The sequence below is a fragment of the Phocoena phocoena genome, chromosome 11 (genome assembly GCF_963924675.1).
Source record: "Phocoena phocoena chromosome 11, mPhoPho1.1, whole genome shotgun sequence".
In the NCBI taxonomy this organism is placed as follows: Eukaryota; Metazoa; Chordata; class Mammalia; order Artiodactyla; family Phocoenidae; genus Phocoena; species Phocoena phocoena.
In genome coordinates, this window is record NC_089229.1 from 63,904,352 (window position 1) to 63,929,260 (window position 24,909).

The following is a 24,909-nucleotide window of genomic DNA, read 5'->3' on the forward strand; positions in this document are numbered from 1 at the left end:
GAGGCTTCCAAGTTATTAGAATTAGGGTATGTTTGTGTGGGGGTGGGTGAATGGTGGAAAGGACAGATGTCTCCTTATGTCACATTCCATCACGTCTAGGGAGGAGGCAAGGACTTTTAAAGCCTTAGGGCTCTGTTGGGACCTGGGTGGAAGGAAGCACCTTCAAGCAAAGAGACATCGGTTCACCTGGTACGTGTAAAGTGGGGTCGACTGGATGGGATAGGGGATGTTTGGGTTCTCTCTAAAGGTCCATGTTAGGGAGCAGGAGGCCTGGGTTTTGTTTCTCTGGTTCTCAGTAAGTCAGTCTCTGTCCTAAAACAACCCTCCTGGCTCATCACCTTAAAAGGAAGGGTCTGTGCCTAAGGGCTGCATATACTTCGGTGGAAAACAAATGGGGATCTGCATCTCCCGTTGCCCCCTAAAAACCCAACCAGTCAGTCTCAGAGTCTGAGGATGGAGCAGAAAGAAAGACAAGGGACAAAATTTGGGAGCCTCAAAGCCTTCTATTCTTACCTTTTCCTCTCAGGAGAGGCGAATTATCCCTTCTTCAGGAGCCATTGCCATACACACTCTTTTCTCCCACCTCCCCGCACCCCTCCTCTCCACTGGAACTGCTGCCATGGTTGCCAGGCATGGTTGCTAAGTCTCTGCATGGAAGGGTTGGCGTGGGCCGTGCTGCCACTAACATTACCATGGTGAATCAGGGGACACCTGGTATAGGCTTGGGGGGAGGGATCATGTAGATGTAAGCAACGACCCCCTCGGCACAGAACGAGCCTAAGAGGTGATGGTCTTGAAAACCACTTCAGGTGGGGGTTGAGTCAGCCAGGCATTGTGGTAGTGGTGATGGAGAGATCTACGCTGGGAAATAGGGCCCACTTTTATCATTTCAGTTGCTAGGGGATTAGTTTTGCCAAGGGAGCGCGCCATTCCTCCTCTATACCCTCTGAGAGGGTGCAAGTGGGTACGCACCCTAGTCTGTCCTCCATAAAGCTGAGCAGAGCTCAGGCTGAGAACATTATGACCCCCCAAATCCACGCTTCTGGACTAGGGGAGAGAGCCTGCCTCAGGGAGAGGGCTTCACGGGTGCCCAAGGACAAACGTCTTAGAATGAGAGTGTGGGCAGCTTCGATGGCTAAGACAGACTCCTGTCCTGCTGCACCAGCAGCCCTGAGCACAGCACTGAGAGGGTAAGGAGTTAAGGGTGTATGTATGGCGGGGGGGGGGGGGTGACCCTTTTTGAGCTTGGAGGCAGCTCTCCCCCAGAGTCGCACAAAGGCTGCGTGAAAGCCACCGCCTCCTCCCTCCACCGCGTGGAAGCTGGTTACTCATCTCCTCTCTGCGCCCGAACGCCACTGCCGCTAAAAATAACCCCCCCAGCCGTGGGCCAGCCCCTCCTGCACCCCAACCCCATGGAAACCAGCAGAGAGTGGCAGGCGGAGACCTTGAGTTCCATTCCCATCACCTCCCTGTCGGAGAAAACGAAGTCCGAGGCAGGAAGTCAGGGGCAGAACGCTGCTGGTCAGGCACCCTGACAAGCAGGAGAATGAAGGGTTAAAACGGCGGGAAGGTTGAAGAAATGGGGGCGGGGGTGCAGGCGCTGTCAGCTTGGCAAGAATAAGAAATCCCCTGCCCACTCGTGCAGGTCCCATCAGGCTTGGGGGACAAGAGCAGTGGGAAGGGGCGCCCAATCCCGGGCCCCAGGAGGCGGTCGTGCACGTGGGGGAGGTATCAGCGCGGAGCCGTCCGCGCCGTGTCACATGCGCGCGCACACACACAGACAGGCACACACGTGTGCCTGGGTATATATAGTCCCCAGTCGCTGGGCCCGCCGCTCTGCAGTGGGCGCCGGCTCCCCGGGCTGGGAGGGGGCTTTCGGGGCGGGTGGGAGGGTGGGGGGCCGGGGTGGGGTGGGGCAGGATGCTGGATGGCCAGCTCTTCTCCGAGGGGCCCGATAGCCCCCGGGAGCTCCAGGATGAGGAGTCTGGCAGCTGCCTCTGGGTGCAGAAATCAAAGCTGCTGGTGATCGAAGTGAAGACTATTTCCTGTCATTATAGTCGCCGCGCCCCTCCTCGACAGCTCATGGACTTCCAGGCCAGCCACTGGGCCCGCGGGCCCCAGAGCCGCACGTGAGTGAAGGAGGGGTAACGGGAAGAGAGTGGTGGGGCAGGGATTGGGGTCCGCACCTTACCGTGGGCACCAGCCAGGGCTGCTGTTCCCCCTTCTCTTTCCCACGCCTCCCCCCACCCCATCCCGAGGGCTGGGGCTTGACTCATCCCGTTTGTTTGGGGGGACAGGAGTGGGCGTGAGAAAGGGCAGGTGAGATGGGGCAGACGCTATTAAAGTGTGTATGGAGAGATGGTGAGGAGTCCCGCTTCGACTTCAACCTTAACATATACGCACGTGCACACGCGCACACACTCACACACTCCCCTCCACAAGGCGGCCCCAAGTGGGCTGCAGCGCTCCCAGCTCCCCGGACCTCGCCTCCCTTCCCCCACAAACTGCTCACCTGGGTTCCTGCTCATTGTCCCAGGTGTGGGCCGCGCCTGGGATCCCCTGAGCCGCCGCCCCGCCGGCCCTGGGCCTCCAGGGTGCTGCAGGAGGCGACCAACTGGCGGGCGGGGCCCCCGGCCGAGGCCCGAGCCCGGGAGCAAGAGAAAAGGAAAGCAGCATCGCAGGAGCGGGAGGCCAAGGAGACTGAGCGAAAAAGGCGCAAGGCTGGTGGGGCCCGAAGGAGTCCCCCTGGTCGGCCCCGCCCGGAGCCTCGGAACGCCCCTCGGGTGGCCCAGCCTGCAGGGCTCCCAGCTCCCTCACGGCCGGAGCGCCTGGGGTCCGTGGGGCGACCGCCCCGTCCATCCGCGCAGCCGCAGAGCAATCCAGGGGCGGCGTGGGCGGGGCCCTGGGGAGGTCGGCGGCCAGGGCCTCCCAGCTACGAAGCTCACCTGCTGCTGAGAGGTGCTGCCGGAATGGCCCCGCGACGCCGCTGGGACCGGCCGCCACCCTACGTGGCTCCACCCTCTTACGAAGGCCCCCACAGGACCCTGGGGACTAAGCGAGGACCCGAGCCCTCGCAGGCGCCCGCCTCTTCAACCTCTGCTCCGACCAGGACAGAGGGAGGGTGCACAAAGAAGAGGCTAGATCCTCGGATCTACCGGGACGTCCTAGGGGCCTGGGGTCTCCGTCAGGGCCGGGGTCTCCTGGGGGGATCCCCAGGCTGTGGAACAGCCAGGCCAAGGCTGGAGTCCGGTAAGGTGGCCGCGGAGAGAAGCCTGAGGCTGGCTGCTGCTGGCCTGAAGAGTGGTAGCGACGGACATCCCCACGCCAAAGCTGCTGGGAACCCAGGCACGGAGACAGTTCCTGCGGGGTCTGCACCTGCCACTCCCAGCCCCCCGCGTCCTGCTCCCAGGTCCAGGCCCCATCCCAAGGGCTCCGGGGAAGGGAGAGAAGGGAGAGAACAGAGCTGGCTCCCCAAGTGCTGGATGCCCTCCGTTAAAAAGCAGCCGCCCCGACATAGCCAGACCCTCCCCAGACCCTGGGCTCCGGGAGGCACGGGATGGAGGGAGTCCCTGGGTCATAGAGAGGAGGCCGGACCCGAGACCTTGGAGGGTTGGAAGGCGACCCGCCGCCCCCACACCCTGCCCCGAAGTTCCCGTGGCCCGGCTCGTGGGGAAGGCGTCTTTGTCATTGACGCCACTTGCGTGGTGATACGGTCCCAGTATGTTCCGACCCCTCGAACCCAGCATGTGCAGCTTTTGCCCGCTGGGGTGCCGCGCCTTGTGGGGAATGCCCCCACCCAACTGAAGCCCGACAAGGAGGAGGGAGAGGGGGCCGCGGTCCCTCCCTCCCCTTGCCGAAAGCTGCTGTTGAGCAGTCGCCCTTCACAGCAGCCCGGTGGGGGACGTGGGCTCGAAGCTGAGGGCGGGAAGTCCGCGGACTCCTCACTGGAGGAGCGCGCCTCCCGCATCTTGGGGCTCCCGGTCGGCGAAGTAAACCTGCAGGATCCCCCCACGCAGCCAGGTAGCCCAGAGCACTCAGCCTTAGGCCCAGCGGCTTCGGGAGGCGCGCGCCGTGCCGAGGGCTCGGAGGAAGTGGCTGCGGTCCCGCGGCGCGCAGGCCGGGGCTGGGCGCGGACCCCGGGGCCCTATGCCGGAGCCCTGCGGGAAGCAGTGTCCCGCATCCGCCGCCACACCGCCCCGGACTCCGACTCCGACGAGGCTGCGGAGCTCAGCGTCCATAGCAGCTCTTCTGATGGAAGCGACACAGAAGCCTCGGGCGCCTCCTGGCGGAACGAGCGGACCGGGCCCCCGGAAGGCGGGAAGGCAGCCGATATGAGCGACAATATCCGAGAGATTCTAGATGTCATCAGCCAAACCGAGGAGGTCCTCTTCGGGGGCGAGGGACACTAAGGGGACCCCACAGGGAAATAGGGAGCGACAGTGAGAGGCCCTTTATTGTATTTGTGTCCCCCTTCTTCCTCACAGACTTCCCTGTACCTCTTACCTATACCCGTTCCCATACTCAAAATAGAAGGCGCACAGATGAAAGGAAAGGGAGCATATGTCAATTCATGATTTTTTTTTTTTCCAGGAGAGGTGAGGGTGCGCAGTAGACTTTAACGTTTGGTAGGGTCTTCAGGGCACTCGGGTAAGGTCTCAGAAGGGGCCGACGCACTAGGCATGGAACTGAGCAGAGAGGCCTAGGCAGGATAAGGCAGGAGGACAGGGATGGGATAGTCATAGGGCAACTTCAGGGCAGGGCCTCTGGGCAGGAGGGGGAAGGTGATGGAGAGGCTTCGGACTGAGGTGACCAGGCGACGGAGAGGCCCTTGGCAGAAGAGGAGGGGCTCTTGGCAGAAGCCACCAGCAAAGCAGGAAGAGGACTCACTTTGGTGTCACAGGTTTTGGCTTCCAATCCCAACTCTGACACTGGTTTGCTGGGTGACCTTAGGCAAGTCGCCTCCCCTCTCCAGGCCCTGTAATATGTAAAACAAGGGAGTTCTAACGTCCATCCCTGATGTTTTGGAGTCCTTGAGGAGGCATTTATCTACTCCTCCCCTGCACAAACCAAGACAGTTAGGAATAAGTGAACAGAGTATGAGCGTCCCTGGGTGGCTTCTTTGACACCTGCATTCACTTTCAATTCAAGAGACTGTGCAGTGTTTGCAGAATAGCCGAGTAAGTGGGCAAGGGCTCCTATTCCAGTCTCTGGTTTAGGCGTAGGATCCCCAAGGCAGTGCAGGGTGGTGGCCTTGTCACTGTCCCTGGTTTGTGGTGGTCTGAGCTGAGCAGCTTGGGACTCTTTTAGGCCTTCCCCTTTTCCTCCTCCCCAGTGTTCCTTAGTGATGCTCTGAATAGTGACCACGATTTCCCACTCAGGTGGTATCACCCATCTGAAAGAACCCTGAGAATGTCTTGCATGTCTGCCTCTTCCAGAAACCAGCCAGGGAAGGAAGAGGGAGGCTGGTCCCCAAAAGCCTGTAGGTGTGGGGTGTGATACTCGCTGTAGCCACTACGGGGCGCGCGCAGGTCGCGGATTTCCCTGGTAGCTAGTCGGCGAGTCCCTCCAACCCCGGCACTGCCAGTTAATCAATTGCTCCCTAGTTACTGCGCGCGGGTCCCCCGCCTTGCTGTCTCCAGTCTTGCGAGATCGGGAGCAGGCCTCTGGCCTTGCAGACCTCTGGAGCGCGCGGAGCCCCTCTTTGTACTACTATCCACACCAAACGGCTTGGGACCCAGACATTGAAGTATTTTTTTTTCTTCGATCTCGGGCACCTCTTCTGTCTCTATTTACTAGCCATGTGAACTTGGCCAAATCACTTCACCTCCCTGAGCCTCAGTTTCCTCATCCGTCAAATGGGGGTTTATAAACACCTACCTCGCAGGGTTGTTGTGAGGACTTAATGCGATAATGTATGTAAAGCGCCTTGCACAGTGCCTGGTACACAGTAGGCGCTCAATAAATCTAAGCTTCCCTTTGTCCAGCCTTGGCATCTTCTTCCTTTCACCGACCCATTCCCCATAGTGTCCCTTCCCCAGGGCTCCTGCGCTCCTTCCCGCCTGGTGGGCGGTGGAGGAGACTCCTTTATTGGATGGAAACTCCCTGCCCACCCCTGTCTCCCCCAGGCCGGACTCTCTGTTCCTTGCCCCCCACCCCACCCCCGCTGGCTCTTCCCATTGCCCCGATGCCCTCCCCCCACCCCCCATTCCGGGCAAGGGCTGAGTCAGCCTGGGTAAATTTAGCCGCCGACTCGGCAGGCGCGGGGGCTTCGCTCAGACTCAGTCTCCAGATTCCTGGCCCGGCCCTCGGCCCCGCCTCTGCCCCCCACCCCCACGGAGTCCTGCCAACTCCAACTCAGGCTCAGCGTTCAGATCCCCAGCCCCGCTCTCAAACCGCGTATAGTTTTGGTCTCCAATTATCTCAGTGTCACTCCCCACCCGCACCAGGAGAGGCTGGGCAGGAGAGGGAGGGGGCAGGGTAGGGAGGCCGCTGGACTGGACCCTAAGCCGGGCCTTGGTTCAGTGGAATGGGGCGCGGGGAGGGGTGTCCTCTTTGGGCTTTGAACCTAAACGGAGAACCTTGGTCAGTCACCCGGGAAGGTCCTTCCATCCCAGAAGCTGCCTGGAACCCGCACTGCCAGGTTTCGAGTTAGCTCTTACTGGAGGAAGTAAAGTAATTGGGGTTCACCTTGGGCAGAGATCAAAGGTTCCTGAGTTCTGTCTCCCTTCCACCTACAATTCTAACTTCTACCGATTATAACTACTGAGCATTTACTGAGCACCTGAGGGGAACCAGGCACTAAGCTGGGCTCCAGGAAAGAGATGAGTAAGACCTGCCTGACAATGGGGTGAAGAGGACAACACACAAATAATGATAGATTGAGCAGTGGGTGTTAAGTACTCTAAGGAATCAAACAAGGCAGATTGTATGGATTTTATGAGACCAGGAAAGCCTGCATGGAGGAGGTGGCATCTGAGATAGAATTCGGGGAAAGGGGTTCCAGGTAGAGGGGAGAGCAAAAATAGAGGCATGGATATAGGGAAACAGGGTATGTTTAGGAAATTATCAAATGGTCTGGTTTGCCTGGAGTTGAGGATACATTCAGAGGAGTTGTGGAAGATATAGGCAGGAGTGAAAACTGAGGCCAGGCTGGGGTGAGCCTGCTCCAGCTGAGGGGTGTGTGCCTCCGACCTCTGGGCCTGAGAAGAGGATGGACTTCAGGCTAGGAGGAAGACTGAGGAAGACCAGGGCAGTGGTGAGAGCATCTGCCTGGATTCTGCTGTAGCCCAGGGGCTCCAGGGCTCTGGGGCTGGCAGGAGAGGTGAGCTGCATGGGAAAGTGGAGGGGCTGGCCTTGTGGAGGTGGGCTCCACTCTGCTGCCCGGGGCCTCTTTGAGGCTGAGCACACAGGAGGCCAGTTTCTAAGAGCTTACCCACACTGCTATCATTGTTAGAGAACTATGGTAGTGTTGTGCTCAGAACACGGACTCTGGGACCTGGCAGCCTGGGTTTAAATCTTGTACCTACCTCATACTAGCTGTGTGACCTTGGGCAATTACTCGACCTCTCTGTGCCTTGGTATCCTGAGTTATAAAATGAGGTTATTCATAGTGCTTTTTCATAGGCTTGTTGGGAGGATGAAATGATTCAATATGTAAAGCACTTAGAACAATGCCTGGTACATAGTAAGTGATACATAAGTGTTAAGCTCTGATTATTATTTCCCCCTAGGGCTATGTCATTAGTGTTGGGGTATCGGGCTAGGAGATGGGTAGAGAGAAGTAGAGGTAAGGGAAGAGGAGGAACAGGCAGCAGAGGCGGAGAGGAGAGGGGATCCCTGGGGTGGAGACAAACAGCCCCTTGAACGGGTGAATGGTGTGTCAGTGCACTAGCCGCCCCCCCCCACCAAGACTCCGTTTATCTTTGCCTAAGGGTGGAATTGGCACCAGCTGCTAAAGATCTGGGGCGAAAGGCAGAGAGAGGAGAAGAGGAGGAGCTAGTGCAGGTCTCAGGGCCAGCCCTTGGTGAGCCATATCTCAGACTGGCCCTGCAGGGCCCTGTGGGTGGAAGGCTGGAGACTCCCTGCTGTGAAAATGACTTCTAAATCTGGCTGTGTCTGCCAGCCAGCCAGCCTCAAGACAGAGGCCACAACTACCTCTCTCCTCCCACCCCCACCTTGGGACAGCCTCACAGGTCAGGAGTAGGGAAGGCAAAGCTGGAGGGTGTGGCCAGGTAGGGGCAGCAGCCCTCAGGTTGGCACAGGATCGCTCCTACCCTCCCAATAGCCAGGTTCTTCTCAGGGAAGCCCTTTTCTGAATGGGTCCCAGTTAATATGGCCTTAGAGGAGCTAAGAGCCCCCTCCCCCTTCAGACTTTCAGGAGAGCCCTGGGACTTCCCTAGATCGGCCACAAATGGGTAATGAAACAAAGAACCAGGCCATAACTCTGGCGTGTGTGGAAGTGTGTGAGGAGGAGAGGACAAGCAAAGATGGCTGGACATGAATAGTAGTGGTAGTGTGCGAAATGTGTCTGTGGGGAAGAGAGTCGGCATTCACTCGGTTACTCATTTGTTCACACACCCATTAAACCTGTATGCCAGGCCCTAGGGACACACAAGAGACTCAGACGTGTTACCTATCTTCGGGGAGCTCACAGATCTGGGGTGTGTGTGAGACAGGGTACGGGATGTGGAAGAGGAAACTACAGAATCATCACCGTGCAGGCGGTACAATATAATATATGCTGATGAAGACATTCCAGAGGGTCTACGTGAGCATGACGGAAGGAACAGCTCCCAAACCATAACTACTGGGGAGTCAGAATATACCCAGGCCTCTGGGAGACCAGCCACCGAGGGTGCACCTGTTCGTGAAGGAAGTCTCGGCCTGGACACTCTTCTCTCCTCTGTGTGTCCTGGCATGGGGTAGCCTCCCTGCCTTGAAGCCCCTGGGACTACATAGCCTTTTGTGGATCTTTTTTAAAGAAGACTTGCTTCCTCCATCCATCTATCCATGCATGCATGCGTCCATCTATACATCCCACGCATCCATTTATCCATTCATCCACCAACTCATCTGTCATCCTTCCATCCATCTATCCATTCATTCATCTATCCATCCATCTATCTTAACGAGGGCATATGATGCGCCTAGCTCAGTGTCGCAAAAGATGCCAAGATGAACAAAACACAGAGTCCATGTCCTCAGAAAGCTAGAAGCCAATAGGAGCATGAATAACATACACAGATCACCACCCATGGAACAGCCAGTATGTGCTGTTAATGAAAGCCCTGCCAAGAAGGTGCTTCAGGAGGCAGGGCCACTTTGCCAAGGGAAATTAGAAGAGCTTCAAGAGGAAGGAAGCTTTGAGGTGGATCTCAGCGGCGGGAGATGGGGAAGAGGTTCATTCCAGGGTGTGGGTGAAGGTAGAGAGGTGGGAAAGCACACAGATTTCACTGGGAGCAAAGGCACTGGGGAAGGCAGAGCTGCAGAGGGATGGGATCCTGGAATGATGTGTGGGAGCCAGATCATGAAGTGTCCCTGGGAAGCAAGGATAAAACGTTTGAGCTTTGGTGAGAGGAACTGACGGAGAGGTGAGGGGAAGAGAGTTTTTGTAGAATTCCCCACTGGAACATGAGCTACTCAAGAGTAGCGCCTTTGATTTAGCTCCATATCACCTACAAGCTTGGCCTGGAGCAGGTTCTCAGCAAATGCTGGCAGAAGGAAGGAACAAATGATAAAACTGTGCCACAGGAACACTGGCACAGCAATTCAGGGTCAACATATAGGGGGAGGGGTGGCTGCTGCCTGATGTGACCACCCCCGCCCCCATCCCCCTGCTGGGAGGGATGACCCGGTTTCCTTTGCTGGGGTCTCGCAGGAGCTCTCCCAAGAGGCACCACAAGGTGGCGCTGTTCCAACTGTAGCACTGAGTTCTGCCAAGGTCTTTGACACCGGCAGCTGGTGAAGTGCCCATTCAAGAACTGTCCGGGGATGGTCAGAACTTCTTTTCAGCAAGTCCTGAGGCAGAATGAAGAGTCTGCGTGCAGCTATGGAAGAGGAGAGTCGACAGATCTTAACCCCAATGAAAGTACAGGCCTCACCCATCCATTCATCTGACAGGATCTACTATGTGCCAGGTACAATGTTAGGCTCTTGGAAAACAACAGTGACAAAGACACAGTCTCTGCCCTCCAGGAGCTCACCATCCAGTCCTGTCCAAATCTTCCTTTGCTATCTTTCTCTATCTCTCTCTTTTACACACACACACACCTGTTCCCCACGGCCAATCCCCTTGACCTGGGAGGCCATCTCCATGTGAAATCTACTCTTTGACACTGCTCACCACTTCAAATCCAAGTTTCTCCCCAAGGTTAGCGCATGGCCGCATTAGCGTGAGCCCTGGATGCTCCTTCCTGGGACGGCTCCTCTTCCTCTTCCCCTAAGCTCCCGCACGAGCCCTTTCCTATTCTTTCTCCCCACCTCCCCCATCGTACCCACACCACTCTGCCAACCCTGAAAGCTTTAGGGACCTCCCTGAAGTACACCTGGTATGGGATGGGGCCTCCTAATACCCTAGAGCTCTGGAGGCTACAGGGACAAGGTGGATCCACAGAAGGGCCCTGGGAGACCCTGGCGCCAGAAACCCAGAGATGGGGCGTTGGAGAGTCCAGAAAACCAAAGACCTCAAGACGTGCCCCTCTGTGGCTTGAGGGCTCTGCCAGCCAAACCTGTCCCCAGACAGGCTGCCTTATTTTCTCGCCTGCTTTGGAGGCACCAGGCCTCTCCCTGGCTGCAACTCCATACTGGTGGGGAGGTGAAGCATTATGGGACATTGTCCACTTTCCCATCATGCTCCAGGGCTCCACTCAGCCCTTGGCGGGTTTGGGAGAGGAGAGGAGGGAGGGTTGGTGCTGAGAGTGGGAGCCAGGCCCATCGAGGTCCCGGGAGTGAATGCCGCATTGTTGGCCAGGCCAGAGTCACAGATAATTACCTCAATTAGTGACAATGGGAGAGTAATAAATACAGGCTTAGTGTCTCCTACCCCACCAGGGCTCCAAAGATTAATCCAGGCTGACGGGCGGGCCCTGAAAGGCGTGATGGACAATTCATTAAACTCCCCAAATGCCGCACAACCTGGGCGTGAAGGCTGAGTTAGCCCCCTGGGGGCTGCGCCTTTGTCCCGATTGTGTGTCTCCGCCACAGCAGAGCCGGGCAGCCCCCAGAGAGCGGGGAGGTGAGTGGGGCTCCCCGAGCCGGGCCAGGCGGCGGGGGGATTAGGCCTCGGTCCGGCCTTGGTTGCCCTGGCACACCAGCCCGGCCGGGCTGGAATGTCCGTGGGGGGGAGCCGGCCGAGCGGAGGGGCGGGGCCGACAAGGTGGGGTAAGGGGGGCGCACAAAACCGGGGGCAGGAGGAGTTAATTAGACGCCAGCCGAGGAGGGCGAGGGGCCACAATAGGGCTGAGGGTCCGCCAGGGCCGGCCCCTTCACTTCCGAGGATTAATAGGGAGGATAGAAAAGGGAGGGGTTTGGCTCTGGTGGGGGGAGAGCTGGGAGCTCTCCAGGATGGCACTGCCCCCTCTTGCCCAGCCTGCTACCTACTTGGCAAGTGGCTGGGAAGCAGGAGGCTCTGGCAGCCTGGGCAGGTGCCCCCCAGCATCCTATAGAGCGGCTCTTTCTTCCTTGTGTAGGATGATTGGACGGGGAGGAAAGGACCCTCTCATTTATCAGGGAGGTAGTGGAAGCAGGACTGTTTAGGGGCCCTCTTCTCAATGTCCCCCCTTCCCCCTGCCCAGCCCGCTCCGAGACAGGACCAGGAGCCTGAAGCTTTACCCTTCCTGATGAGGCTGCCAGGTTAAAGCCAAGAAGTCTGTAGGAGGGGCTGGAGCTGGTGTGAGTGCGTGGGAGTAGGGGCTGCTGTGTGCGTGTACATACACGGGCGTATGCTCGTATGTGCAGACACGCTTGTGCACAGGGCATTCAGCAGGCCCTCTGTTAATATCTGTCGAGTGAATGAATGAATTTTGGTGTTGGGTGTGAGGAGGAGCAGTGGCGCTGGGCTCCACCGTGACACACAGTGAATGGACTTGGGCCCTTTCGTTCAGAGCTTCCAGCCATGGCCCAAGGAGGCTGGGGACCCCACCCCTGAGCAGATGGGCAAATGTCCAGGAAAAATGAAGTGGCAGTGGCTCCTTCCCTTTGAAAAGGGCAGAAAAAAAAAAAAGCAGTAGCCTCTTGGAAGCCCCACTTCCTCCTGGGCCCCAGGGAACAGGGCAGCCCTGGCTCCTCCCTAGGAGCTACCCCACCCTATACCCTCCCAGGGGATGACAAGGGAGCGAGTTGGCGGCAGTTCCCTGGGCATATTTATAACCTGCTGCTCGCTCACCAGCGTCTGCTTTTAGCCCAGACGGGGGAGGGGGCAGGGGGGTGGTCTGTCTCATGCTGGGCGCCCTGGCTGGGTGTGGAAAGAGTGAGTAAGGGTGAGTGGTGGGCAGCTCTGCATGGATATTCCTGCTCACACCACAGCCAAACAGCTTATTTTCTCCTCATTTTGTTATTTTTCTCCCTCTGGCCTGGAGAGGAGGACTGAGCCAGCCTGAGGTTGGGGGGTGGGTGCTAGACCCTGGGGTATTTGCAGCCCCACTGACAGGATTTTTCCAGGGTGCGTGTGGCAGGGTGTGTGTGGTGCCAGCTTGCTGACCCTCCGGGGACTGTGCAGGCTCAGTCCTCTCAGCTTTTCCGCCCTCCCCCCCGCCCAGTATATTTCAGGACAAGTGCCTCCCTCACTCACTGAGGGCGACCCTGTGTCCGGGGTCCCTGCCAGTCTCAGATACCACCGGAAGATCAGAGGTGGGCAGGAGGATAGCCTGGGTAGGTAGGGCTAGCTGGGGCATCAGGCCCATTCCTGATAGTACTAGCCTATGGTGACCGCCCCCTGAGCCCGCTCTGGGCCCTAAGACCTTTGTGAGGCCTCTCTCTAGGCACAGCTGTTTCCTCCCCAGGATTTACCTGCCCGGTGTGAGGACGGCACAGATGATCATAATAAATAATTAGCTCCTATGTAGCGCTTTGCAGATCCTACAGCCCTTTTGCTTGCTTTTTTCCTTTTTATCGTTGCGCGCCCCCTTGAGGGCCCAGCCCCATTCTGTACTTCCCTACCCCCTCCCTTGAAGTCCCAGTGCCTGGAAGTGAAGGGCCTCCATGCTGACTGAGGACTTGAGTATGGGAGTCTGTCCTTAAACTTCATGCATGTGCAGAGGGCTTTACACTTCACTGAGCCCTCACTGCGCTGCCCCCATTATCGTGACAACATCTTTTGACGTGCTTGATTCCCTGGCCAGACTGTAAACTTCTCCAGGCAGGCTCTATGGCTCATATATCACTGTATCCCCAGCATTTGGCATATATGCCTGGCACAGGAGAGGTGTCAGCAAGTGTTCAAATGACACGAGGTTTCACGTACATGATCTCATCTCAACTTTATCACCTTCCTGAAGGAGACTAAGTACCATTAACCATCCCTGTTGAATAGACAAAGCCACTGAGGCTGAGAAGGGAACAGAATTTTTAGAAGTCTAGTTGGGACCAGAACAGGATCCACTTTTCCCCTTGCTCTTCTTCCAGCTCCTATGTGTCAGCTCAGCTCAGAGCCTCCCAGCTTCCAGGCCTGAAAGCAGATACTGCTTCTAGTTTTTAGAGTTAGAAATTAGGCAAGAGTGGTTGGGTACAGCCGCGAACCCTTCGACTCCCCACCCTGCTGCTCCTCCCCGAATCTGGGTATTGTCTAGCAGGGTCCCAAGCCCCCCTCCTGCCTCTGGCAGCCCATTAACTTCGTGCTTTGGGATCTGGGGGATCTAATAACTCGTTGGATTATAAACTGGACATTCTTTGCAGGGGGTTCTTTACTGGAAACCGAGGCCTGTCAGGTGCCTTCTACCCAGGATCAATAAGATTTCTATTCCTCCCCCTCAACTGCCCATCAGAGCTGAGCTGATGCTAGCTTGCTGGATGGAGAGAAAGGAAAAGGGATGTCATTGCAGGGTTGAGCAGCTCCTGGCTCCACTTCCCTACCCCCACACATATCCCAAAGGCCAACAGGGGTCAGAGTTCACACACCCAGGGAGAGGTGGGAGGCAGCAACAACAGCAAGAGTCCTGGGGAGAGGGGGAAATTCTCTAGTAGGCTGGGATCAGTTGTTGCCCTTGGGGGTGCGGTGCTTCATAGCTCCCCCCTGCTCTTTGGGTCCTCCCCTAGGGGGACGTGTTAGGATGAGGGACAGGCAGTAGAGCTTAGGAAGCGGTTGGTGTTTGTCTGAAGTAAGGTTAAGCCTAAGGCTGGGCCTAGACCTAGGGAAAGGGAGTGGATTCGAGTTAGAGGTAGGTTTCGGGCTGTGGGCAGGATTAGCGCTCCCCTCCAACCTGGTGAAATGCACACAGAAGTATCGTATTGGTCTTGTTAGTAACAATCCTCATTTGGGCTCTTTATGGAAATGGCTAGCTTCATGGTTTCGTTATGGACCACACCTGGGTTTCCTTTCAGTTACACTGGTTTAAGACTAGCCTCTATTTGAGTTCTAACCCTCCTGCTCCTTTCTTCTCCCCCATCATCATCTCTGAGCTTTTGGGTCCAGGAATAGAGCCTATCACCTGTTACCTGGATCCTACTTAGCCCAAGGTTTGGAAGCTGGCGTCCTAATATGGCATTTCCTTGTCTTGGGGAGGGGAGTGGCTTCCCCATCGCCCAACACCCCGACCACAGCTGGCCCAGATAGGCTTTGGGGACCAAAAGCTCTACACCAGGAGCAGCAGCACCCCTTCTGTTTGGGGTTCCTCTTTCTTCTTTGGTTTCTTTTCAGAACACCATCATAGCTATCACTCAGAGCGATTTTCACAACAGCTCATCTACATAGGCAATGCAGGCTCCAAGTTTGTTTCATCCCCTCTCCGCAAGGGAAGAAACTGAGGGAGTTATGGACTTGCCTAATATCACAGAGCCAGCTGGTGTTCAAAGAGGAAGAAGGACCCTGCAGCATCTTTTGACTCCTGACCGGATTCTTCTGGAGATCTGGATCCCCAGTGGCCTCATTAGGGTCATCCAAGGGACAGAATCTCAGAGTCCTCTTCCAGGGTCAGGAAACCAGTTCCCCATCAGTGTATCTTATTTGTTTAAAGGAGGTAAGCAATAGTGTGTTCTGGATTCAAGGAAAAGCCACCAAGTCATTGATAAAAATAGAGATTTTATTCTGCAGAGGAAGGTACTACAGGGGTGGGGGAGAGGAGCCACTAATAGCTACAGCGGAGGGAAATACTGATTCCGGTATGCAAAGGCATCTTTGAGAAATTGGGGAGAGGAGAAGAGGGGTCAGAAAAGGCTGGAGGGCAAAAGGAGAGAAGAATGGAGAGGATTGGGTTGGGTGGAGGTGGTCTCTGCAAAGCAGGCTGGAACCCAGCACAATAAATAGTTTTATTTACAACAACCAAACTTGTGGCTTTTTATCCACGTTTCAGTGCAAATTATTTACACACTGATGAGGAGGCAGGACAGGAAGGGGGTAGGAGGTGGCTGAGGGAGGCATGGCTGGCAGCTGTTCAATGGCTCCACGACAGAGGCTGGAAGAATGGGGATATCTCTGCGGGGTCCCCCAACCTCATGTTCCACATCACCACAGCTGCCCTTTCACCCTGCAACCTCCCGCTTCAGCTGTAGGTGGGGAGGACAAAGGCCCTGATGCTCAGGTGTGTGTTCAGGGTCTGCACCCTTGGCAGGAGAATGGGAAGGGCACGTGGGGACCTGGAAAAAACGGAGGATAAAGGAGAGGGAGAGAGGCAGGCAGGTTGCCGGCGCGGTGGAGGAGACAGAGCTACACGTCAGGAGCTGACGCCGATGGAGGAGGGGACGAATCCTTCTCCCACCTCCTGGCCAAGCAGGGGGCAGTGCAACAAGGGGTCTCCCGCGGAGGTGGAGGGAGGTAGGTCCGGGGCAGGTCAGTCAGGATGGCAAGAGGGTTCATGCCGCCCCAGGCAAGTGGTTTCAGGAGTCCCCAGGTAGGAGCAGGTGGGAGAAATGATCGGATACGTAGGAGTCGCGGAGTGTGGCTGAAGGGGCTGGGTGGGCGAGGACCGGGGTCTTAGGTGCCAGCGAATCTGTTTGGGGGTGGGCTTGACGAGAACGCTCCGAGGGACGAGCCCGCGCAGCGCCTCACAGGCACTCGTGCAGAACGCGAGTGTGCGTGCAGTTGCGGCAGCTGACGTGGCAGCACCAGTGGAAGGTGCAGTTGCAGCGCTCGGTGACGCGCTGCGTGCGCGTGCGGTGGCCCCGGCCGCAGCAGAGCAGCTCGCAGCCGTCCAGCGCGGGCGACGAGCTGTTGCAGGCGCGCCCTGCCGTGCCCGCTGTACCCAGGCGTCCGCTGTATGTGCAGAAGTTGGGCGATTTCTCGAAGTAGACGAGATCGTGGGGGGAGGGAGGCTTGTGAGCGGGGTCCTCGGGCTCGAGGCGCAGCAGTTCCGCTCGCGAGGCACGGTTGTTGCCGCGATTGCCGTACAGGACGCGCGAGGCGCCGTCGAAGCGGTCCCGCAGCACGTCGCCCACGGCGCGCAGCGTGGGCAGCCGCATCCAGCACGTGCGCACCGTGCACGAGCCGGACATCCCGTGGCACTTGCACTCCTGGCGCATCTCGGAGAACACGGTCTGGGGGAAACGGAGAAGAAAGGGTGTTCCAGGGCACTGTCAGAGTCAGGGCCACCTTCCCAGATACCGCCCCCTCCCGGACGTCGCCGGAACCTCAGCAAAGGCCCAGGCCTAGCCGCGCACAGAGGAAGGGAGGCGCGAAATGTCCCGCAGAGATTTGGACACTAAGCCCAACTCTGCTCCACCCGGCGAATCTGTCTCTGCCTCTCAACCTGGTTTTTTGAACCTGTACAGTGGAGGGGCTGTAGGCAATACAGTCTATGGGTTACATGACTTCTAACCTCTCAGTTGTCAGCCACGGTCTCTTTCACTCTCTGGCTTCCTTCCAAGCCTCCGCGCTCTCCGGACGCCCTCGCCTGGCTCCTTACCCTACCCCCTGACCTTATCACCGACCGTTACTTCCCAAGTTCGAGGTTAGCCTCTGCGAGGGACTCCGAGAACCCTGCCATTCCGTTTCGGGTGCGGTGACCCTCAAGCCCGCTCACCGTGCGGCCCGCCTCGTTGTTGTGAAGGTTCATGAGGAAGCGCAGGTCCCGCCCCTTCTCCCCGGAGTCCACAAACTCCCGGCCAAAGAGGCGGCCGAAGTCGATGTTGTCGCTGCAGCCTCCCCAGTGCCAATCGGGGCCCCCAGGACCGCGCCGCCGGTAGTCGCACGTGCAGGACTCGATGGAGCCCTCCGAGCAGGAGCGCGCCACCGAATGGGTGACCCCGGCCGAGGTGATGGCGAAGATAAATGCTGTTTCCCGACAGCCTGTTGGGGAAGGGAGCGGGGATCAGCTAGGGGGCACGCGGGGGTGCAGCAGGCACCTTCAGTGGAGGGCTTGGGACCCTTGAGTCCCACGCCCCAAATCCTTCCTTAGATTCCTGAAAGCCCGGCGACCGGCTGTGTTGGGAAGCTGGTCTCACGGAGAAAGCAAGTGCGTGGGCACGCAACCACGGCCACGCTTGTAATCACACGTTACTGAGACTCAGGGAGCATTCTGGCTTCTCGGTGGAAGTGGGGCAGCCCCAGAGAGAAAAGCCGGAAAGAGGGGAGTGGAGGAATTCTGCACCGCCAAGACCTCTCCGCAGCCCAAACTTTCGGCCCGGCCCTCGTCAGCGATGCAAGACTTGCTGGGCTGGAGGTAAGAGACGCCCGCAGAGACCAGCTTTGAGAGGGGCTGAGGGACAGCAGTGGCCAGCCAGCGTCCACGACTCGGAACTCCCTTTCTCTGGGGCAGTGGCTCAGAAAAGTTAGCTTCGTGCCCGAGGTGCACGGCTTGAAAGCCCCTGGTAGAACGAGTCTGGCCCAGAGCTAGTGCTGGCATGAAGCTCTTGGCGAGTGGATCGTGTGACCCTGCAGGTGCCCCGGACATCTTCCCTGCACTTGCCCGCCCCTGCCCTGGGGGTGACCGTGCGTTCCCCTGGTCCAGGAAGCGTCACCTTCCTGGGTACCCACCTCGGTTGACGATCTTGCCGAAGAGGTGGGGCCCCGAAGCTGTGGGACAGTTCCAGCGGCGGTTCCGGAACTGCCACTTGCACTCTCGCACAGCGCTCTGCAGCCCCCCGCTCACACTGTGCAGGATCCCCGGGTTCTGGCGGATCAGCCGCCGCTGTTTGCGGCTCAGCAGCTGCAGACTGGGCTCGAGTACCAGTTGCAGGCTCTTGGAGTCGGTCAGCAGGTTCGTGGAGGACGCTACGTTCACGATGCCCCTGGTGAGACGCGTGATAGGAGCTCAAGCTCTGGAAGGGGACCTGCACCCTGACCAGAAAGGTCATGCGCACCCTGTCCTCTTCCTGGAGCTATTTGCTGGCGAGAGCGGCGGGATCAATAGCAAGGTAACAGTTCCGCGCTCCCAGGCTCACTAGTTTGAAAGGACTTGGCGTCCAGAGTTTTGTGTTCCCAGGGATCTTAGGGCTGCTCGGGGGCCCTGCGCCCGGAGCTGGACAGCAGAGGCACGGAGAACGGGAGACTAGATATTCACCTTGGTCCTCAGAGCCTGCTTCCGGGCAGCCTGGTGAGCAAACCCTGGCCTGCCATCCATGCCCACCCAAGGCGTGAAATGCTTGGGAGTTCCACCCTCTACTTGGCTTCTTTCTGAGTGCACGCCTGCCCTTTCTCCCGAGGCTGGGAAACCTGTGGTGTGACTACCGCCGTGAGGCTCGGTTTGGGGCTCTTGGAAGAAGGGCGGTGCTAGATGGGAGTGGGCTCCCTGGCTGGAGTATCGTGGGCCACCGGGCGGACCATTCACCCCACTTAAGCAGAGCTGGATCCTCTGGAGCAGCTCCGCCCCAGAGCGCCCCTCGGTGTCTCAAAGGGAAGTCAGAGCGCTGGAGAGAGCCTGTCTGCGGACGGATCCCAGAGCGTGGGAGCTGGATGGGGCTGGCCCCTGGCTCTGTGCCCCGAGACAAGTGGCGACCCCGCACCAGCTCACTTACCACCATCGGCCACTGCTGTTGGCGGCCAGGGCTGCAGGCAGAGCGGCCAGCGCCAGCAACAGCGTAGCGGAAACCCAGCCAGGCAGCAGCGCCCAGTGCCCCATGGCCTGCCCGGCCTTGCCCGCTCTGTGCTGCAGTTGGGGCGGCTTTGGCTGCTGCCCGCGGCGGTGGGACTGGACGCGGCAGTGGCGGCTGTGGCGAGAGTCCGCAGTCTGGCTCTAACAGCCCCGGGGGCGGGCGACGGGCTGCATGGTTCGCGGTCCCAGCTGGTGGGCTGAGGCAGCCACGGCGGGCGGCACCGCCTCTTATAGTTGTGGCGCTGGCTGAAGTGACGATAGGAGGCTGCCCCGCCGGGCCGCACTGTGGCACCAGGGCACACCGGTCAGGGGCGCAGACAATGGGCAGCGAGCGGGGCCGTGGCTCCCGCCCGTCTGAGCCGAGAGCTGACGGGCTGGCCGTCGGGGCTCACCCCCGCCCCCTACCCGGTGGCTCCCGCCTCCGGACCTGCACTGGCCGCCGACCCCTCCCCTTGGGACGCCCTCCCACGCGCGCCCGCCTCACTCCTCTCCGCGTCCGGAGCCCGTCGGGGACCAGCGTCCGCCAGGGGGCGCGGCGACCAGTGTGCTGCGGGGACAAACTGCCGGGAGCTCAACCGCTTCGCCGCCTGCTGTGGGGCTGTCCCCTCGACGTCACCCCGGTCCCCGCCGGCGTCTCCTCTCTCCCCCATCCTGAGTGGAAGAAGGAAAGCTGTGGTTCTGGGCAGCGACTCTGGGGAGATACCTCCCCTCCCAGGAACCCCCGACGGCTGGGCAGGGAAGGAAAAGCGGGGAGACTGGGGTGGGGCTGGGGCTGTGGTCAGGGAAATCCCAGGGGTGGGTTGGGGGATGCGCTGACCACACAGAGCCCCACCATGGAGAGGGGCCTGAGGCAGCGGCAGTCTGTGCTTGTGAGGTGGGCTGGAAGGAGTGCACAAGTGGCTGCGTGTGTGCGCGCTAAAGTGGGACAGTGCAAATGAGACTCCGGGTGAGAATATGTGTGAGTGTGTTCTGAGAGCGCACACTCACGGGTGTCCTTGTGCACAGAAAATCCATGTTCAGAAGAGGGATGTGAGGAGCCTCTCCCAGGAATCTTGGAACTTAGCTCAGGTCAGAAAGGGTCATCTAGTCGTCTTGTCACCACCTGGGGCAGTGCGTCATCTCCTAGGTGTCGGGAAGGAGGTGGCAGCTACGTCAGGAGAGACCCAGAAGGTTGGCCGAGGAACAAAGAGTGTCTGGAACTGTGTGCGGAGGTGGGCGGTTGAGTGGGAGATTAAATATGCATAGGTGTGTCACTCTCACCCGGCGTACCTCATGTCATCCTATAGTGTGTCACCCTGTGGCATGTGTCAGCCTGTGCATGTCACTGGGGGAGGGGCGACTATGCCTGTAACCAAGGTGGTATCAAGATGGATGAGCGGCAGTGTCTCTAAGGACTAGGCTCAGAAAGGAAGGGCAGTGGAGCAGATGTCAGGGGGTGTACATGGAGGGGCTGGGAAGAGAAGGGCTCCTGGCTAAACTGAACCCAGAAGAGGGAACTTGTGTCTCCAAGTTTCTGCTTCTTTCTGAACTTTTCTGCCAGGCTTCTGTCTTCTCCCCCCAAACTCTGGCTCTCTTCACTCTCACCGTGCCAGGATACCTAGAGCACCTGCGACCATCTCTACGAGTCCTGGGAGTCCCTCCTCCTAGGACTCCATCTCAGCCTCAAGGCCACCTCTGCCTCCTGTCGAAGAAGTGGCAGCTGTTCCCTATATGGGGCATAGGGGGCACTGCCAGCCTGGTTATCATGCCCCACCACCACACACACAGATGGCCCCTGGAAGACGGAGGATCTCCTCCTTTAGGTCTCTCCCGTCTCTCCATTTTACCGAGGAAAAACTACATTGGGCAGTTATCCAAGGGCCACACAGCTAACGAGGGAATAAACGGTAGAGCCAGGTTAAAACCCAGACTGTTTTGACTCAAAGCCCTTGCTCTTTCCACCTTACTGGCTGCTCGTGACTGTGTGGCAATAGCAGGCTGGGAGCTCTTCCTGAAATTGGCAGATAAAGAAAAATGGTCTTTAGGATCTTCCTGCCTCTCCTTTTTTATTAAAAAAAAATTATTTTTGTTTGGCTGCACCAGGTCTTAGTTGCGGGATCTAGTTCCCTGACTAGGGATCAAACCTGGGCCCCTGCATGTGGAGCGTGGAGTCTTAACCACTGGACCACCAGGGCGGTCGCTCCCTTTTTTTTTTTTAACATCTCTATTGGAGTATAATTGCTTTACAGTGTTGTGTTAGTTTCTGCTGTATTACAAAGTGAATCAGCTACACATATACCTATATCCCCATATCTCCTCCCTCTTGCGTCTCCCTCCCACCCTCCCTACCCCACAACTCTAGGTGGTCACAAAGCACCGAGCTGATTGCCTCCCTTTTTGATCCTCTCTTTTCCCTCTCCTCTGCCTTTCGGTTGCTTTTTGACGAGCAATATACCCAGGCCTGATCCTAAATTGTTCCAAGTCCCAGAAATGATCAGGCCTCCCCTCCAATGCAGGGGAATCACGCTAAGAAATAAATGCTTGATAAGTTTAATGAATCTTCCTGGGGCACTTGCATTTTGAAAGAGATGCATATTAACACAAATGAAGCCTGATGGAGGTTATTTTTGAGGGGAATGTATTTTCCAGGCCCTTTGCCCAGTCCAGCATGCTTGTCCCCTCCAAGGATTTGACCCCGAGGGACAAGGTGTACTGGCCCAGCATCTTCCACAGGTCTAAAAGCCAGTGGCCTCTGCAGAGGCCACCCAGCACAGATGGCTCAAGTAAATAGACAGTGTACCATGGGCAGCTTGTCCTTTGTCCTTTAGGAGTTTCTTCCCACTGGGGCCTGGGTCACATCTTTGGGCTTGGTGGGTTGATAAAACCTCATGGAGGAGGGAGCTGGGCTCGAAGACAGGGCAGTCCTGTCTGTGGCCACTGGTGACAAGCAGAGGTGGGAAGAGAGGAAAGAAGGATTCAGTATCCTTTGTTCCACCATTCCACCCACCAGGAATAGTGGGGAAGAGTGGGAGGGCTCTAGGTCTGGTCACACTCTGTATGACCTGGCCCAAATTCCTATTTAGATCAAATCGTCGCTCTATCAATCGTCCTCTCCTTCTTTCCTGCGTCATCAGTTTACCTAGCTACTGGATCATACCCATCAGCATACAAATATGCTGTAATATCTCCCATCTAAAAAACCCCAGAACTTTGTTTGACTTCACATTACCACCCAACGTTGCCCCATTTCTCTGCTGTCTTTATATATATATATATATATATATATATATATATATATATATATATATATATATATAAATTTATTTTTGGCTGCATTGGGTCTTCATTGCCGTGCAAGGGCTTTCTCTAGTTGTGGAGAGCGGGGGTTACTCCTCATTGTGGTGTGCGGGCTTCTCATTGCGGTGGCTTCTCTTGCTGCGGAGCACGGGCTTCAGTAGTTGTGGCACGTGGGCTCAGTAGCTGTGGCACACGGGCCTCGTTGCTCCGCGGTATGTGGGATCTTCCCGGACCAGGGCTGGAACCTGTGTCCCCTGCATTGGCAGGCAGATTCTTAACCACTGTGCCACCAGGGAAGCCCCTCTCTGCTGTCTTTTACTGCAGAACTCAAAAGCGTTGCTTTAATCACCAGTGCCGGTTTCTTTTCTTTATTCTGTCTTTCCACCACCCTAACCACACCTTCTAAGCCACTACATTTCCTTATAAAAATCGTCCATGACTTCCCTTTTGCTCTACAGTCAAATCTCAGTTCTCATCCTAACAAACTTTTTAGGAATAGCGGACAAAGTTGATCACTTCCTCCTTGAAATATTCTCTCTCGATTTCTGGAACACTGTTCCTACCTCCCTGGCTGCTCACCTTCTCAGTCTCTTTTTCTGATTCCACCTTTGTACCCAATTTCTACATAACTCATTGAACTGCACCCCAGTTCAATCTGGAGCTTCTTCTCAGTCTACTCTCACTCCTTTGGTGAGCTATCCAGTCTCATGCTCCCTACTTTTATCTCTGGCCCAGAACTCTGAACTTGCATATCTAACACTTGAATAAACACCTCAAAATGTACAATGTCCAGAACTGAACTCCCAGTTCTTCCCTTGCACCTGCTCTTTTTTCAGTCATCCCCATCCCAGTAAATCGCAACTCCATCCTTTCAGTCGCTCAGGACAAGAATCTTAGAGCCATCCTTGACTCATCTGTTTTCTTATAATCTGTGTCAAATCAGTAAAAAAAAAAAAAAGAAAGAAAAGAAAAAGGTCTTGCCCTTCTGTCTTCAAAATATATGTAGAATCTGATCCATTCTTACCATTCCACTTCTACAACACTGGTCAGAGCCACCATCATATCTCTCTCCTGTACTATTGCAATAGCCTCCTAACAGCTCTCCCTGCCCCAGTCCTTGGGCCCCATAGCCTATTTTCCACAGAGCCATTCTTTCTAAAACATTGTAAGATCGTTTCATTCTCTGCTCAGAATTTTCCAGTGATTGCCTATCTCACTCAAAGGAAAAGGCAAAATCTTTATTTTGCCTACAAGGCTCTATATAATCTGACCTTGCTCCTTCCTTGTCCTCTAACTTCATTGCCTACCACTCTCTCCCCTGGGGGTTCCTCCCTCCAGCCACACCGGCCTCCTTGCTAATTCCTTGAACGTACCAAGTAAGTTTCTGTCCCAAGATCTTTGCACCTGCTTTTCTGTCTTCTGGAATGCCCTTCCTCAGCTATCTCCATTAATTTGTTGCTTCCCTTTTCCTCCCCCTTTATAAAATGTTAATTCCACTACCTATCTCCTTTACCCTGCTTTATTTTTCTTTGTATCACTTTTGACCATGGATAACTTTAAAGGCTTAAAGTAGAAAATTAGTAGCAAGCCACCGCCCCCCTTGAAATAGAAATGAGAGAGATATGTCAGAGGGGAGAGAGGCTTTACCTAGATGGGGTCTGGGGAGGAAGCAGGGGGCCAGGGCTGAGAGTTATTGGCAGAGGAGCCTACCTTCCTTTGAAGCACCAGCAGGTGGCACTATCTCCTTGGGCTGGGAAGGCATCAGTCTCTGGTAGAGAAGGGGGCAAAGTTCTGTCGAGGGTAATCTCACAGATATGTTGGGTGGGGGGGTGTGGTTCTCGGGAGTCCAGCGTAGTCGGGCTGCGGAACCTCTGGTGCCTCCGGGTGGTGGCCTACGGTGCTACAGCAGAAGGCGTGAGAGGCGGAGGGTGGGCAGCGCAGCTGAGCTCACCGCCGCCGCGGGCGCATCCATCCCTCCAGGGCCTATAATTTGGGTTCCCCGGGCCTGGCCGCCCCTATCAGCGGCTCAGCAATAGATGAGTCACCCGGGACCCTGGGCCAAGGCAAACACGGGGTGGGGGGAGGAGGGGGAGGAAGAGGAGGAGGCTTTAGAGACTGTACTCGGCTTTAGCCGACGCCTCAGTCGCTCGATCCCCCAATCTCTCTTTTCTTTGACCCCCGCCCTATAGGGCCCCAGTGTTCTTCTCAGATTGCTCTCGATGCGTCCATCCCCATGATGGGAAGGCAGCCCCCTACCCTTCCCATTGAGGGGAAGGGGGACCAACTTGCTCCCATTTCCCTCCCTGAAGCAATGACAGTCCCTCACTTTCCCCCTGCTGTCATGGCCCCAACCCTTGTCAAGGTCCCTCTGGTTCCCGCCCCTCTCCTTTCCTGGAGCTGGCCGCGTGCTTGGGGTATTAGGCAATGGGTGTGTACCCGCAGCCCTCTCCAGGCC

At 57.0% G+C, this 24,909-nt stretch overlaps 2 protein-coding genes across 2 annotated transcripts; one reads left to right on the plus strand and one right to left on the minus strand.

Moving 5' to 3' along the window:
• The first annotated feature begins 1,920 nt into the window (after window positions 1-1,920).
• Window positions 1,921-4,409, plus strand: DDN (dendrin). The gene is made up of 2 exons (XM_065888286.1): window positions 1,921-2,129; window positions 2,537-4,409. Exons 1-2 carry the CDS (start codon window positions 1,921-1,923, stop codon window positions 4,407-4,409), a joined length of 2,082 nt encoding a protein of 693 aa, XP_065744358.1.
• Window positions 4,410-16,160: 11,751 nt separating this feature from the next.
• WNT1 (Wnt family member 1) lies at window positions 16,161-19,235 on the minus strand. Its single transcript, XM_065888086.1, has 4 exons — window positions 19,102-19,235; window positions 18,122-18,375; window positions 17,169-17,434; window positions 16,161-16,683 (listed from the first exon to the last, which is right to left on the minus strand). The coding sequence occupies exons 1-4, from the start codon at window positions 19,203-19,205 to the stop codon at window positions 16,195-16,197; spliced, it is 1,113 nt and encodes a 370-aa protein (XP_065744158.1). The 5' UTR covers window positions 19,206-19,235; the 3' UTR covers window positions 16,161-16,194.
• Window positions 19,236-24,909: the final 5,674 nt, after the last annotated feature.

Bases quoted from the DNA above. Each gene is read 5' to 3' on its own strand.
- DDN (XM_065888286.1), top strand. From the start codon at position 1,921: ATGCTGGATGGCCAGCTCTTCTCCGAGGGGCCCGATAGCCCCCGGGAG. The intron at 2,130-2,536 runs GTGAGTGAAGGA...TCATTGTCCCAG, and splicing joins CGCGGGCCCCAGAGCCGCAC to GTGTGGGCCGCGCCTGGGAT.
- WNT1 (XM_065888086.1), bottom strand. From the start codon at position 19,205: ATGGGGCACTGGGCGCTGCTGCCTGGCTGGGTTTCCGCTACGCTGTTG. The intron at 18,376-19,101 runs GTAAGTGAGCTG...GCGTCTCACCAG, and splicing joins AACAGCAGTGGCCGATGGTG to GGGCATCGTGAACGTAGCGT. The intron at 17,435-18,121 runs GTGGGTACCCAG...CTTCCCCAACAG, and splicing joins CGGCAAGATCGTCAACCGAG to GCTGTCGGGAAACAGCATTT.